The 17,675-nt window shown below is 37.9% G+C and overlaps 1 protein-coding gene across 1 annotated transcript in view; it reads right to left on the bottom strand.

The window, feature by feature from the left end:
• Window positions 1–17,675, bottom strand: part of SPTLC1 (serine palmitoyltransferase long chain base subunit 1) — a 76,074-nt gene that overhangs the window by 19,693 nt on the left and 38,706 nt on the right. Inside the window, exons 6-8 of the mRNA XM_012773836.2 lie at window positions 17,461–17,593; window positions 5,968–6,097; window positions 1,081–1,170 (exon numbers count right to left, since the gene is read on the bottom strand). Coding sequence (XP_012629290.1) covers window positions 1,081–1,170; window positions 5,968–6,097; window positions 17,461–17,593 — 353 coding nt within the window. The remainder of the gene's footprint in view (window positions 1–1,080; window positions 1,171–5,967; window positions 6,098–17,460; window positions 17,594–17,675) is intronic.

Raw genomic sequence — 17,675 nt, 5'->3', positions numbered from 1 at the left:
TCAATAAATTAAACATAGAATTACCACATGATCCAGCAATTACCTAGGTATATACACAAAAGTATTGAAAACAGGGATTTAAACAAATACTTGTACACAAATGTTCATAGCAGCACTATTCACAATAGCAAAATGGTAGAAATAACCCAAATACCCATCAGCAGATGAAAAGATAAACAAAATGTATTATCCACACGAAAGAGTATCACTCAGCATTAAAAAGTAATGAAGTACTGACAATGGTACAATGTAGATGAACTTTAAAAACATTATACTAAGTGAATGGTGCCAGAAACAAAAGGTCACATATTATATATGATGCCATTTATAGGAAATATCCAGAATAGGTCAATCCATAGAGACAGAAAGCAGACTGGTGGTTGCCAGGAGCTAGGGAAGGGGCAAATGGAGAGTGACTCCTTAACAGGTATGGGGGCTGCTTTGGGAGTGGTGAAAAGGTTTTGGAACTAGAGTTGATGGTTGCAAAACGTGGTAAATGTACTAAATGCCACTGTCCTGTACACTTTAAAATGGTTAGTTTTGTGTTATGTGAATTTCACCTCAATAAAGAAAATCTCTATGGTCATGCTTTCTAAAAACATTATATTGTTTTCACTACCAAAAAGCTGAGTTTTACAAAATGCATATTATATGCTTCCATTTAGTAAAACTAATCTATAGGAAAAGGAAGCAGATCAATGACTGCCCAGGGCCAAGGATGGGTACTGACTACAGAGAGGCATGAAGGAACTTTCTGGAGTGATGGAAATGTTCTATTTCTTGACTGTGGTGGCAGTGGTAACAGGGGTATATACATTTGTCAAAACTTATCGAACTATACACTTAAAGTAGGAATATTTTATTATTTGTCAATTCCACCTTGATAAAGTTGGTTTTTACTCTTTAGAGGCCAGCACTGGTATTCAGTGTTCATCTACTTCTCTGGCATGATCAAAATATGCTTGTGATATCTACTGTGCAAAGCAATGCAGATGTTATACATTACAAGTGGTCATGAACAAAAGGCACATCTGCCAAATAGTCCCAATACTAAAATAATGACTGCACATGGTTGCTTACCAATTCTGGAAGAGGACAAATAGTTCCAGTATTCATATACAATCCTTCTACTACAATGAAACGTCGAGTTACACGAGCCTTGCGGGGATTCTTTAAAAGAAAAAGAGCAGACATCTTAAATTTCAGTAACCTCAAATATATAATCTATTACATACTCCCTAGCATTTTCACCTTAAAAGATTTCTTCATTAAAAAATTAGTGTGAATGAATTTAAAGCTCAGTGTTTGAAATCTGGTTATTCTGAAATGAATAACAGAACTGTCTTCTCTCAGACATGTTTTTCAGTTTACAATACCAACTAGGTGATCTCGAACACACACAATTTAGGCATTCTGAGAATACTAAAAACACAAATAAAACCCTCCAACCCCAAGGAGCCCAAAGGAACTTTCTGGAGAGATGGGAATATTTTATATCATGAAAGGGCCAAGATTTCTGGGTTACATGGGTGTAACCAGTGTTCAAAATTGTATGGCAAGGATTTGTGTGTTTCAGTGTCTGTACATTTCACTTAAAGAACTATAATGAAGAACCGTCATCATCACTGTCATCATCCTGAAGATGGGGTGAAGAGGTGGTGCAGGTATAGATGGTACACGAATGGCAGAATGTTGATAAGGCTGGAAGAAGGGTTCAGGGGGATTCACTATATACCATAGTTGTTTCCTTTGTATGTACTGGCTATTTTCCCTCATAAAAAGTAAAAAACCAGATAAATTCTGCTCTCCTTCACTTACTAAAAAACAGATGCAACCCTTTTCCTTACTCCCCAGTGACCTCTCACAGGGACAAGTAAACTAGACTATGATCTTGTCCAGTGATGTTCCCAGGTGGTGGAGTGGAGGGCCCTTTCCAAACAACACTCCCCCACTCCACTCACGGCAAGTCGCTCACATGCATTAATCTGTAGATGCTTCGGATGTGTTGGACTAAAAAACAATGACATCCACAAACAGTTTGCCACTACCTTCCTTTTTAAGGATTCTTGCCTCTAAGCTTCTGCTCCAAAGAACATTAGAAACTATCAAAATGAGAAAGCATCAGAGCAATGCTTTAAGGCAGTGGTCCCTAACCTTTCTGACACTAGGGACCAGTTTCATGGAAGACAATTTTTCCACGGACTGGGAATGGGGCAGAGCTCAGGTGGTGATGCAAGTGATGGGGAGCAACTGTAAATACAGATGAAGCCTTACTCGCTTGCCACTCACCTCCTGCTGTGTAGCCCAGTTCCTAACAGGCCACAGACAGGTACTGGTCTGCGGGCCAGGGGATGGGGACCGCAGCTTTAAGGGGTATTGTAGAACTCACAGCAGTAGCACTAAAAACAAATGTGTCTGTTGAGGTATAAAAAACCATGTATCGTTGAGGTTGCTCAATCACCTTCACTCTGTCAACTCAAAACCAAATGCCTAGAAGCTTGCAATACTGATCTGTTAGGAGTCACTGCTGAAGAGAAGCCACTTTTATTTCAACACATGGGCATCCTGCCTCTGCCTGCCATTTAAAAAATGAAATACTTTTTTTATGATTTAAAAATAATCAATGTAGGAGTCTTGGAAAATATAAAGAGAGTATAAAAAAGAATTTTAAAAATTAGCCAGTCATGCCACACAGTGATAACTTTTGTCTTTTTTTCTTGTAAATACACATATTTATAAATTACTTTGTTCAAAATCAGGATTTTGGCCGGGCGCTGTGGCTCACGCCTGTAATCCTAGCTCTTGGGAGGCCAAGGCGGGCGGATTGCTCAAGGTCAGGAGTTCAAAAAGAGCCTGAGGCCGGGCGCGGTGGCTCACGCCTGTAATCCTAGCACTTTGGGAGGCCGAGGCGGGCGGATTGCTCAAGGTCAGGAGTTCGAAACCAGCCTGAGCGAGACCCCGTCTCTACCAAAAATAGAAAGAAATTAATTGACCAACTAAAAATATATATACAAAAAAAAAATTAGCCGGGCATGGTGGCGCATGCTTGTAGTCCCAGCTACTCGGGAGGCTGAGGCAGTAGGATCCCTGAGCCCCGGAGATTGAGGTTGCTGTGAGCCAGGCTGACGCCACGGCACTCACTCTAGCCTGGGCAACAAAGTGAGACTCTGTCTCAAAAAAAAAAAAAAAAAAAAAAAAAAGAGCCTGAGCAAGAGCGAGACCCCGTCTCTACTATAAATAGAAAGAAATTAATTGGCCAACTGATATATATATAAAAAAAAAATTAGCCGGGCATGGTGGCGCATGCCTGTAGTCCCAGCTACTCGGGAGGCTGAGGCAGAAGGATCACTCGAGCCCAGGAGTTTGAGGTTGCTGTGAGCTAGGCTGACGCCACGGCGCTCACTCTAGCCTGGACAACAAAGCGAGACTCTGTCTCAAAAAAAAAAAAAAAAAAAAAAAAAAAATCAGGATTTTATTGTAATAGTTTTAGGACCTGATTTTAAAAAAAATTATGTTGTGAGCATTTCCACATTATTTAGCATTATTTAAAACATGATTTTAATGGAGATATTCTACCTTGTGGGTATACCACAAATTACCATTTCTCTAATGTTCAATTTAGGTTTATTTCCCCTCATGTTGCTTTTTTTATATAACATATAAATATCTCTGACACCATTGCTGATTATTTTCTAAAGAAAACACCCTAGGTATGGATCAAAGGGTATGGATATTCTAGGATCCTAGAATATATCTGCCCATTTACCTTCTAGAAAGACAGTGGATTTTCTTTCGAGTGTTACAGGAGTATCCTTTGTCTCACCACACCCGTGTTGGAACTATTATTGTTAAAAATGTGCCCTATTTTGACAGGCAAGAACTCCTAGCCTAATTTCCTTACTTATTAGTGAGGTCAAGTTATATTTTCACTTTCATAGCTATGTGTACTCTATGAGTTACTGTTGATATCTATTGCCCATTTTTTCTATAAGAATTAATATGGGACAAAAGACGCCTGTAGGAAAAGAGATTTAAAATAATCCATGAACCACAACACTTGGAAAATTGTCAAAGTTAAAACATTCAAAAAACTAACGATTGTATGAAAATGAAACTGGAAAACAATATATCTAAAAACCCAAATGTAAAATTATTTAGAAAGCCTATTCTTGGCAAGACGATGTAGTATAAATTAATTAGTAAAAAAGTAAAGATTATAAGGTAAAAATAACTTTCAAGATACTTAATTTTATTTTTTGTTCTTAACTCATTAACAAAAAAGTTCCAAGGATTACAAATCTTATAAACTGCCCCCCCCCCGCCATATAACACTGGAATATGATGTTTTCCAAATTTATACAATAGTAACTTGGCAGCAGACTGGCTCACTGGTCATACTTTTCCAGACAATGTTCATCAATCTGGTGGCTAGCATTCTATTACTGAATCAGAATAAGAGATACCTTTTCACAGTCTGTAGAAAGAAATTAATCAGTGGAATGATATCAATTTTAAGATTTTTCCCTGTAGATTTTTCTAAACTGTATAAATATGAAACACTGGGCTATAGCAGATCTAACATAAAATAGTGAGTTCATGCATATTCATCATGAGAATGTGTATATTCAGTAAGGACTACACTTGGGCTGATACCTAAACAAAGATGACAGAATCCTAAATGAATAAGGCAAATATCTGGGAAAGTGGAAATTAACACACAATTAATGTGAATGTAATAAGCATTTTTATCAGTTATTTTGGTTATGAATGAGTTGCACTAGCAAAATCCACTTGGAAGTGGTGTTTGAGACGGAGGTTGTGGTGACCAGATTCCCAGTGCAATAAACACAGCATGTTGTGCATAGATACACAGACCAGAGCTATCCTATTCATCCATGTTGTTAGGCAAAAATAAGCTGTAATTCTAATGGTGACACTCTAAACACACTTCCTTTGTTCCATTCTCTCATCAGAACACCAAGGAGCTATTTCCAAACCATCATCGCCAGGGGATATGTAGGTTCCTGGGAAAGAAGAATAGAAAACAGGCCGGGCGCGGTAGCTCACACCTGTAGTCCTAGCACTCTGGGAGGCCGAGGCAGGCGGATTGCTCGAGGTCAGGAGTTCGAAACCAGCCTGAGCAAGAGCGAGACCCCGTCTCTACTATAAATAGAAAGAAATTAATTGGCCAACTAATATATATATATATAAATCAGCCGGGCATGGTGGCGCATGCCTGTAGTTCCAGCTACTCGGGAGGCTGAGGCAGAAGGATTACTTGAGCCCAGGAGTTTGAGGTTGCTGTGAGCTAGGCTGACGTCACGGCACTCACTCTAGCCTGGGTAACAAGCGAGACTCTGTCTCAAAAAAAAAAAAAAAAAAAAAAAAAAAAGAAGAATAGAAAACAGGGCTGCAAGCTGTAAGGAGACCATGTTTGGGACAGTCATTTCCAACAAGCAGCAATTGCTCAGAGCACCAGGATAGAGGTGAGGTGGGGAAGAATGGGTCTCACTTTGCTCATATATTAATATTAATTAAGATTTGCTATCATTGTTTCCTCCATGTAACTGATACATGATTTATTCTGATATGAAAAAGTCCATTTTGAATTTACTAGGTATATCTAATTCAGGTCCTAATGAGTTTTGGTATTGTTATGCCTAGTTGAGGGTGTATTATCTCCCCCACTTATCAAGTGCAGGCTGTTTCTCTCCCTCTCTTGATCTCTCTTAGAAAGCTGCCCGGATTACCTCCCTCAAATGTGCCATCTATGATTATGGCAATGACAAGGCAATTACATTCAGACCTGGCTCTCCAACATGAAGTACATTTAATAAGTAGGAACACCCTTCCTTAATATCCAAATGTGATCCGCAGGCAAGCTTCATGACAAATTACTATTTCATATATAATTTAGCTGGTGGAAAGTACAAAAGAACTGTATAATTTTCTTCAAAAGAATCATACCTTCTGATCTTCAATCTCTTGTTCTTTTAGTAGTCGCTCCAGGTCAGCCATATCATTATGCTTAAATAACTTAATGTCACTACGGGATGCCTGTAATCCTTTCTGAATAGCAAAGCAGGCAGCTTTATCTCTGCAAGGAAGAGAGACCCACCAAATTAGGGTTTAAAGGGCCTTGTCAACATTCTCAGAAAAGGAATGCTTGCTTTTGTAAGTTGACCATCTCCAATTGTTAACTTGAACACAGCAAGTAAATACAACATGTTTGAACATTTATACGTTATTGTTTGCTCTTTACTCTTCAAGTCCCTTTCACATAACTACTGTATTGAAACTACTTCAAGAAGCATACTCTTGCCATAATTTAGCCTCTCTGAAATCAGCATGCATCTTACTATGGATGACGGCACATCGGTTTATTCACATACTTTCCTCTTTCTAAGAAATACATAAAATATTGGTGCTTACCTCACCATCAGTGGTATCTCCAACTCTACTGACACATTACTCTGCCATTATTTTGCCATGAGAAGCAATACTGGCAGGCCAGCTAGAAAGAAAACTTTTGGACACGAACCACTCTACTGCAGCCAAACACCACAGAAAAACTGTTGCCCCCAACTGCATCCACACCTTCAAAGGCTGAGTAGGGAACTAGACTCTGACCCTTGAAAGCCTGTAACAAGGCACCCCAACATCCCTCCTAAAGTGATGTCAGAAAAGGCCAGTTGGTAACAAGTGGACACCCCACCACCCCATGGTGTCAGTGGATACCACATGGAGAATCTGAACTTCTACCTCCACCTAATAGGGGATTCTCCCCATCTCCACTGGGGCCTACAGAGTGTCAGCACTATCACCATTACTCAGCAACAACAAAGAACCTCCCCGACCCTGTGTCTATGGAGGCTGAGTAGAGAATCTCAAGTGTACATCCCCACAGTAGTAATGAAGCAACATACCCCTAATCCCTTTCCTTGTTAGAATAGTGTCTGAGAATGCCAATTAAAATAGATGGCTTAAATAAGGTATAGATGATAACAGCATAGTATGAAAATGTCCAGGTTTCAATCAAATATCACTTATACCAAGAATCAGAAGACATCAAACAGAAGGAAACAAAACAACAAATGCCGATAGTGAGATGATGGAGATATCAAGATTATTTGACAACAATTTTAGAGCAGCCACGATAAAAATGTTTCAATGAGCAAATTATGAACATGCTTGAAACAAATACAATAATATAACAGAAAGCTTCAGCAAAGAAATGAAAGATACAAAGAAGAGTCCCCTGCAGATATCAGAACTAAAAAACAAAATAACCAAGATTAGAAGCTCAGTGGATGGGTTCAAGAGCAGAATGAAGGAGAGAGAGGAAAGGATCAGTGACCTGAAAGACAGGGCAATAGGAATTATTCGCTGCACAACAGAAAGAAAATAGACTAGAAAGAAATGAACAGAGCCTCGGGGACCTGTGGGATTATAATAAAACATTTATGTCATTAAAATTCTAGAAGAGAAAGAGGGTGGAGCTAAAAAAGTACTCAAAGAAATAATAGCTAAATATCCCCCAAATTTGCCATGTGGCTTAAACCTGGAGATTAAAGAAGATGAGCAAAACTCACAGGTAAACCCAAATAAATATATGTCAAGACACAACACAGTCAAACTTCTGAAAGCTAATGACAAAGAAAAAAATCTTGAAAGCAGGCAAAGAAAAAGGCACCTTACACAGACGGAAAAATAATTTGAATGACAGCAGATTTCTCATCAGAAACAAGACGCCATAAAAAAGTGTCACCATATACTTCAAATGATGAAAGAAAAGAACTGACAACCAAGTTTCCTATAACCAGCAAAAATATCCTTTAGGAATGAAGGAGAAATCAAGATATTCTCAGTTGAAGAAAAACTAAGAGACTTTGTCACTAGCAGATCTACTCTAAAGGAATGGTTAAATAAAGTCCTCTAAATAGGAAAAAGAGCCATAAAAGAAGAACCTTAGATCCTTAGATTATCAGAAAGGAAGAAAGAGTACAGTAAGTTAAACAAACAAACAAAAGAGGGGAAAATACACTAGGCTTTTCTTCTCCTCTAGAGCTTTCTAAATCATTTTTGACAGTTAAAGCAAAAGAGTATAAGATATGGTTCTCACTGTATGTACAGGAAATATTTAAAATGATCATAATATAAGTGAGAAGAATAAAGGGATGTAAAGAGGTAAGGGTTTCTATAACTGAACTGGTAACATGGTGACACCAGTAGACTGTGATAACATATAAATATATATATATATATGTAATGTATTATTATACTTAGAGCAATGACTAAAAAAGCTATACAAAGAGAAACACTTAAAAATACTATAGATAAAGATGTAATTCTAAGACAGTTTCAATTAACCCACAGAAAGGCAGGAAAAATAAAATAGAGACAAAAAGTAGAGAGAAGAAACAAGAAACAAAAAACAAAATGGCAGATTCAAATCTTAAATATCAGTAATTACATTAAGTGTAAATGAACAAATGCATGATTTAAACACAGAGCAGGTTGAGTGGACTAAACAATGTGACCTAACTATATGCTGTCCACAAGAAACTCATTTAAAATATAATGATATAGGTAGTAAAAATTATATATATATATACACACACACACACACAAATACACAAAATAAATACGTAATGAAAAGGACATCTGATAAAGTAGACACTGGAAAAAAGAAAATTACCAGAGACAAACACAGACACTGTATAATGCTAACAGGGTCAATTTACCAAGATAATGTGGCAATCCTAAATATGCACCAACCAAACAACAGAGTTACAAAATGTGAGACGCAAAAACTGATCCAACCCACACAAGTTACCAAAACCTGTGGGACACCGCTAAAGCAGTCCTGAGATAAAAGTTTATTTCCATAAATGACTATATCCAAAAGTTGAAAAGATCACAAATAGACAACCTAATGAATCATCTCAAAGAGCTGGAAAAAGAAGAACAGACCAACCCCAAACCCAGCAGAAGAAGTGAAATCAACAAGATCAAATCAGAACTAAATGAAATTGAAAACAGGGAAGCTATTCAGGAGATTAATAAAACAAAAGTTGGTTCTTTGAAAAAATAAACAAAATTGACACACCATTGGCTACACTAACGAAAAGCAGAAAAGAAAAATCTCTAATAAGCTCCATCAGGAATAATAAAGGAGAAATTACAACTGATGCCACAGAGATACAAGATATAATTTATGAATACTACAAAAACCTCTATGCACACAAACTGGAAAATGTGGAGGAAATTGACAATTTCTTAGAAACACACAGCCTCCCTAGGCTCAACCAGGAAGAAATAGAATTCCTGAACAGACCAATATCAAGTACTGAAATTGATACAGCAATAAAAAACCTTCCTAAAAAGAAAAGTCCTGGACCAGATGGTTTCACACCTGAATTTTACCACACCTACAAAGAAGAACTGATGCCTATCCTGCAGAAATTGCTCCACAACATCGAGAAGGATGGAATTCTCCCCAACACATTTCATGAAGCGAATATAACCCTGATACCAAAACCAGGAAAGGACGCAACAAAAAAAGAAAACTACAGACCAATATCCCTTATGAATATAGATGCAAAAATTCTCAACAAAATACTAGCCAATCGAATCCAGGTGCTTGTCAAGAAAATAATTCATCACAACCACGTGGGCTTCATCCCAGGGATGCAGATATGGTTCAACATACACAAATCTATAAATGTAATTCACCATATAAACAGAAGCAAAAACAAACACCATATGATCCTCTCAACAGACGCAGAGAAAACATTTGAAAAAATTCAACATCCTTTTATGATAAGAATGCTCAACAAATTAGGTATAGACGGGGCTTACCTAAAAATGATACAAGCCATATATGACAAACCCACAGCCAATATCATACTGAATGGGGAAAAACTGAAAGCATTCCCACTTAGAACTGGAACAAGACAAGGTTGCCCACTATTTCCACTTCTGTTCAACATAGTGCTGGAAGTCCTCGCAACAGCAATTAGACAAGAGAGTGGAATTAAGGTGTCCAAATGGGAGCAGAAGAGATGAAACTCTCACTCTTTGCTGATGACATGATATTATACCTAGAAAACCCCAAGGATACAACCAAGAGACTCCCTGAATTGATAAACGAATTTGGTAAAGTCTCAGGATACAAAATCAATACACAGAAATCAGAGGCATTCATATAGGCCAACAACAGTAAAAGTGAGAACCAAATCAAAGACTCAATTCCCCTCAAAATAGCAACAAACAAAATAAAGTACCTTGGAATATATTTAACTAAGGAGGTAAAAGACCTCTCTACAGGGGGAACTATGAAACACTGAAGAAGGAAATAGCAGAGGACATAAACAGATGGACGAATATACCACGCTCATGGGTAGGCAGAATCAACATTGTTAAAATGTCTATACTACCCAAAGTGACCCACACAGTCAATGCAATCCCTATCAAAATACCATCATCATTTTTCACAGATATAGAAAAAATAATTTTACGATTTGCATGGAACCAGAGAAGACCCTGTATAGCAAAAGCAATCCTAGGCAATAAAAACAAAATAGGAGGTATCAATTTACCAGACTTCAAACTATACTACAAGGCTATACGCATTAAAACAGCTTTTTACTGGCACAAGAACAGGGACATTGACCAGTGGAACAGAACAGAGAACCCAGATATAAAACCAGCCTCATATAGCCAACTAATCTTCGACAAAGCAGACAAAAACATACACTGGGGAAAAGAATCCTTATTCAATAAATGGTGCTGGGAAAACTGGATAGCCACATGTAGAAGACTCAAACAAGACCCACACCTTTCACCTCTTACAAAAATCAACTCATGCTGGGTAACAGACTTGAACCTTAGGTGTCAAACTATTAGAATTCTAGAGGAAAGTGTTGGAAATACTCTTCTAGACATTGGCCTAGGCAAAGAATTTATGAAGAAGACCCCGAAGGCAATCACAACAGCAACAAAAATAAACAAATGGGACCTGATGAAATTAAAAAGCTTCTGCACAGCCAAAGAAACTGTCAAAAGAACAAACAGACAACCCACGGAATGGGACAAAATTTTTGCAAGCTACACTTCTGATAAAGGGCTGATCACTAGAATCTTTTTAGAACTCAGGAAAATCAGCAAGAAAAAAATCAAACAACCCCATCAAAAAATGGGCAAAGGACATGAACAGAAACTTCTCAAAAGAAGACAGAATAATGGCCAACAAACATATGAAAAAATGTTCAACATCTCTAATCATCAGGGAAATGCAAATCAAAACCACAATGAGATATCACTTATCTCCAGTGAGAATGGCCTTTATCAAAAAGTCCCCAAACAACAAATGCTGGCCTGGATGCGGAGAGAGGGGAACACTCCTACACTGCTCTTGGGACTGCAAACTAGTTCAACTTCTGTGGAAAGCAATATGGAGATACCTCAAAGTGATACAAGTGGATCTATCATTTGATCCAGCAATTCAACTACTGAGCATCTATCCAAAAGATCAAAAGTCACTTTATGAAAAAGACACCTGCATTCGAATGTTTACAGCAGCACAATTCACAATTGCAAAGCTATGGAAACAACCCAAGTGCCCATCAATTGATGAGTGGATTAATAAAATGTGGTATATGTATACCATGGAATACTACTCAGCTTTAAGAAACAATGGTGATATAGCACCTCTTGTATATTCCTGGATAGAGCTGGAACCCATTCTACTAAGTGAAGTATCTCAAGAATGGAAAAACCAGCACCACATGTACTCACCAGCCAACTGGCGTTAACGGATCAACACCTAAGTGGACATATAGGAGTAACATTTATCGGGTGTTGGGAGGGTGGGAGGGGGTGGCGGGGAGGGTTATATACAACCACAACGAGTAAGATGTGCAACGTTTGGGGGATGGACACGCTGGAAGCTCTTACTCGAGGGGGCAGGGGGGCATGGGCAATATATGTAACCTTAACACTTGTACCCCCATAATATGCTAAAAATAAATAAATAAACAAACAGACAAACAAAAAACTGATCCAACCCAAAGGAGAAATAGACAAACTCACAATTACAATTGGAGACTTTACTACCCCTGAACAACTAATAGAACTAGATAGAAAGTCAAGGAGCTACAAGAACTCAACATCATTAACCAATATGATCTAATTGACATTTACAGAACACTCCAACAAAAAACAGCAGAATACAATTCCCTTTTAAGTGCCTATGGCACATATTCCAAAATAGACTACATCATAAGCCATAAAACAAACTACAAGAAATTTAAAATCTCCAAACACCTGGAAAGTAAACAACATACTTCTAAATAATCCATGGGAAAAAAAAAAAACAAAATTCAAAGCCATACGTGTTGGCACATGCCTATAGTCCCAGTTACCCAGGAGGTTAAGGTAGGAGGATGTCTTCAGTCAGGAGTTTGAGGCCAGCCAGAGCAACATAACAAGACTTTATTCAGATATTTCTTTCTTTTTTTTTTTTTTTTTTTTTGAGACAGAGTCTCACTTTGTTGCCCAGGCTAGAGTGAGTGCCATGGCATCAGCCTAGCTCACAGCAACCTCAAACTCCTGGCTCAAGCAATCCTCCTGCCTCAGCCTCCCAAGTAGCTGGGACTACAGGCATTCGCCACTATGCCCGGCTAATTTTTTGTATATATTAGTTGGCCAATTAATTTCTTTCTATTAGTAGAGATGGGGTCTCGCTCTTGCTCAGGCTGGTTTCGAACTCCTGACCTTGAGCAGTCTGCCCGCCTCGGCCTCCCAGAGAGCTAGGATTACAGGCGTGAGCCACGCGCCCGCCCAGGCCCAGATATTTCTTTTAAAAAGAGAGGAGAGAGAGAGAGACAGACACTTAGGGCAAATAAAAAAAAATACAATGAACTTAATAAAAATGAAAATATGACACATCAAAATTTGTGGGACACAACGCAGTGCTGAGAGGGAACACTAACTGCATATATTACAAAAGAGAAAAGGTCTCAAATTAATAATTTAAGTTCCCACCTCAAAATCGAGAAAAAGAACAAAACAGACTAAAGTGAGCAAAAGGCAGGAAATAATAAAATAGCAGAAATCAATGGAATTCAAAACAGAATACAACAGAGGAAAAAAAATCAATGAAATATAAGAGCTGATTCTTTGAAAAGACCAATAAAGTTGACAAACCTCTAGCAAGACTGACAGAGAAAAAAAGAGAAAGACACAAATTACCAATACCAGGCATGAAACAGGGGATATCACCACAGACCCTGCAGACACTAGTAATGAGGGAATACTGCAAACAGCACTACGCATATAAATTTGACAACTTAGAAAAAAACTGATCAATTCCTTGAAAAACACCAATTATCTCAACTCATTCATTAAGACACAGATAATCTGAATAGCCTAATAACTACTATGGAAATTGAATTCATAATTACTTCCAAAAAGAAATCTCCAGGCCCAGATGGTTTCACTGAAGAATTTTACCAAACATTTAAAGAATTAAAAATAATTCTATATAATCTGCTCCAGAAAACAGAAGAGGAGGGAACACTTTCCAAGTGATTTTATGAAGTATTATTCTGCTATCATAACCAGACAAACTATCTGCCTCATGAATACAGATACAGAATCCTTAACAAAACATTAATATTACAATTCAGCTATATAAAAAAAACAATTATACACCATAACCAAGTGGTGTTTATTCCAGGTATAAAAGGCTAGTTCAATATTTGAAAATCAATCAATGTAATCTACCATATTAACAGACTAAAGAAGAAAAAAATCACATGATTGTATTAACCAATATAGAAAAAAATATTTGACAAGATGTAACACCCATTCATGATAAATATGCTCAAAAACATGGTGGGTGTGGGATGGGGTAAGGAGATGTCATAAAGAGCATCCACCTAACATTATACTTTATAATGGTGAAAAATTGAATGCTGTCTCTCTTAAGATCAGGAATAAGGTAACGATATCTGTTCTTATTACCCTTAACACATAGTCGCAGAAGGTCCAGCTAATGCAATAAAGCAATAAAAGGTATACGGATCAGAAAAGAAATAAAACTACTTATTTGCAGATGACATGATTGCCTACATGGAAAACCCTAAGAAAGCTACAAAAACAATTCCTAGAACTAGTAAGTGAGTTTGGCAACATTGTAGGATAAAAGATTAGCACACAAAAAACCCAATTTTATTTCTAGACATTAGCAATGAACATGTGAACATCAAAATTCTTTCTGCAAACCATATATTTGATAAATGACTATTAACTAGAATGTATAAAGAACTCTCAAACTCAACAGTAAAGAAACCAAATAATACAATTAGAAAATGGGCAAAGGACACAAACAGACATTTCACTGAAGAGATGGCAAATAGGCATATGAAAAGATGTCCAACATCAGGGAAACATAAGTTAAAACCACGACGAGATACCATTACACACCTATCACACTGACTAAAGAAAAAAAAATAGTGACAACACCAAATGCTCTAGAGGATGTGGAGAAACTGCATCATTCATACATGGTTGTTGGGAATGTAAAATGGTATAGCCACGTTGGGAAAATAGCTAGATAGTTCCTTACAAAACTAAATATGCAACACTATAAATTGCACCCCTTGGCGTATATCCAAGAGAAATAAAAACTTTTGTTCACACAAAAACCGGTACATGAATGTTTAGAGTAGCTTTATTTGTAATGCCTAAAACTGGAAACAACCCAGATGTCCTTAATGGGTAACTGGTTCAACAAACTGGTGTATCCATGCAATGAAATAACACTCAGCAATCAAAAGGAATCAAGCCTTGATATAAGCAACAACTTGGATGAGTCACCAGAGAATTATGCTAAATTCCAAAGGCGATTCCAAAACGCTATCTACTGGATAATTTCATTTATGTAACATTCTTGAAATGACAAAATTTTAGAAGTGGAGAAGAGATTACTGGTTGCCAGGAGTCAAAGTGTGAGTAGGGTGGGAGGTACGTGGGTATGGTAACATGAAAGATCCTTGTGGTGATGTAAATGTTCTGTATCTTGACCACAATAAGTCAATACCCTGGCTGTGAAACTGTGCTAGTTCTGCAAGAGGCTACCAGTAGGGGAGACCTGGTTAAGAGTATACAGAATCTCTGTATTATTTGTTATAAGTGCTTGTGAATCTACAATTATCTCAATGTACAAAGTTAAATTTTAAAAAATATATGAAGTAATATGAACACAGACTTAGTGCAGTGACAGGAGACATTTAATTACATGAATGACCACTATGCTAAGACCTACCATTGGCAAAGCATTATCGCTGTTTACTGAAAGGAAGCATCAGACAATGTCTACACCTAACAAATTTATCAAAACCAATCTACCAAACACCATTTTTACCTCTAGCAGTCCTGCATTCAGGCAGAATATTTAAAATTATGTAGAACAGAATAATCAGGTTGTCTAATGATTCACTGGAAACTGAAATTTTAAGACACTGAGTATAACACAGAAGTGAATTTACCCTAGGCTTCCTGGTAGTTAAAACAAAAAAGACAATGTAGTGTTTATTATCAAACAAAGGATGTATACATGTTCACCTGTAACCATAAACTTTTTCTGGATTTAAACTCAAAAAGCAATTTTAGTGCGATGTTTATGGATAAAATGATACTAGATGACACTGCAGTTGTCTGTACTCTGTTTTCACTAAAAACCTAGACACAATGTTTAAATCAATGGCTTTCAAGTTTGTGAGGAGTATTTCTGTGATTTTTTTTTAACTTTGAAAAAAATAAAAATATTCACTTTCATGATCACATCAGAATACAATACTACTTAGGCTCAGGCCATTGCTGGAGTTATCATAACCAGGTTGTTGTAGGGCCATGGTGAGGAACCGGTGCCATGAGTCCTGAAAATCCCAGGTGGAGTCAGAGTCAGCTCTGCAGAAAGTGTGATGGAAGATTCTGCCACTGCACAGGCAGGAGTTTCAATGGTGAGTGACAAGTAATAGGACAATGCAGGTGCTGAGGAAGGTCACATTCCAATGTTCAGTCACTTGGATGCCTCTTTGGAGTTCTAGCTTCTATTCAATCATTTACTGAACTAATGTTTATTTAGCACTACTAAATGATAAATGCTATCCTAAACAATGGGCTCTCAGTAAGAAACAGAAGCAAATAACCCTACAGATATAAAATTATAAGCTGTTGTATTACAAAAGAAGAGTGCAGCAAGTGTGAAACAAGTGAGCAGAGTTGGGTATGTACACCCATGCACATGTGTGTACAAGGGAGGCTCCAGAAGCATAGTGATCTTGACAGGCAGTGTTGAGTGCTGGTGTGAGCATGGACTCACGAGGATACCAAATACTCTTTGGCTGTAAGATCTTCCCCACATGCAGCAGGGGTCTTGACCTGCTCTGAGAGGTTGGGGAAGGCCCCTCCACAGAGGTAATATGTGTGTGTAGGATGAGCAGGAACTAACTAGGAGAGGAATGAAGGAACAGTATTTTAGACATGGGCACTAGCATGTGGAAAGGCCCTGAGGGGAGAGGAAATCAGTGTATATGGCTGGCAAGGCTACACCTTAACCACTTTAGGGGAAATGATACACAATTAGCCTGAAAAGGTGTCCAGAACTCACAAGAACATAATAAGAACTTGGGGGTCTTTATTTTAGGAATAACAGAAGCTCTTACGCATATCAATAGAGTGTGACATATTCAGATGTGCATTTTTAAAAGATTACTCAGGCTATAGTGTTAAAAAGGAAAGGAGGAAACCAAACTAAATTTGAGACTGTAAATTAGGAGTCATTTAATAGTTCACTCAAAAGAGGACAGAGTCTTGGGCTGTAGTGGCGGTCGCTTCTGATGGGTGTGAGCAGCTGCCTGGGTGAGGGCAGCCCTTCTGTGTCTCCTCTCGGGCCTTTCCCTTCACAAGAAACAATAGCCCAATGCAGCGGCTTTGGGGCATTCAGAGAAGTTCCCAATTCATGGCCCCTCTGTCCTTAATAAGCTTAAGAAGCAAGATTAGCAGAGACAAGGAGTTTGGAGTGAGTGGGAGATGAGACATGGAGTGACTTTACAAGGCAGAGTGAATGGCCATGTGAGGCTGTGACCAGGGACTCACAAGGACACCACACAGCCACAGCTGCACAGGGAAGGCAGACGGCTGGTCTCATTTGGATATCAATAAATAAAATCATAAGGGCAGATAAGCTACTACTGACACCTTTAAGCATATTTGAGTGAAGGTCTTATACATTTTGTAGAATTACTTGGCTGAGGTTACTATACCTTTCTTTAGAAACAAAAAATATCAACATTATTTTAGGCAGATAACTTCTATTGACATAATTCTCTAAGATGGTGAGTATTATTTCCAAAGAAATTTTGATTAGAAAAGTAGGTAAAGATTACTTACGCAAATACAATGTCCCCTCTCTTGGAGTAAGCAGGAATAGCACTGGCTATGGTGGCAAATCCATATGAGTATATAATGGCTTCTTCTGTCTTCATAAATTTTGCCAGGCGGTCTTCCAAATCCAAATGAACATCTATTTCAATAAAAAAGTTAAATGGTTAAACCATCTTACAATTCTTTTCTCTGTTCAAGACTAAAGAAAAGAACAGGCCGGG

This window comes from Microcebus murinus, chromosome 12 (assembly GCF_040939455.1).
Source record: "Microcebus murinus isolate Inina chromosome 12, M.murinus_Inina_mat1.0, whole genome shotgun sequence".
Taxonomy (NCBI): Eukaryota; Metazoa; Chordata; class Mammalia; order Primates; family Cheirogaleidae; genus Microcebus; species Microcebus murinus.
Note: the sequence above shows the minus strand (reverse complement) of the source record. Positions and strands in the feature narration are given on the sequence as shown.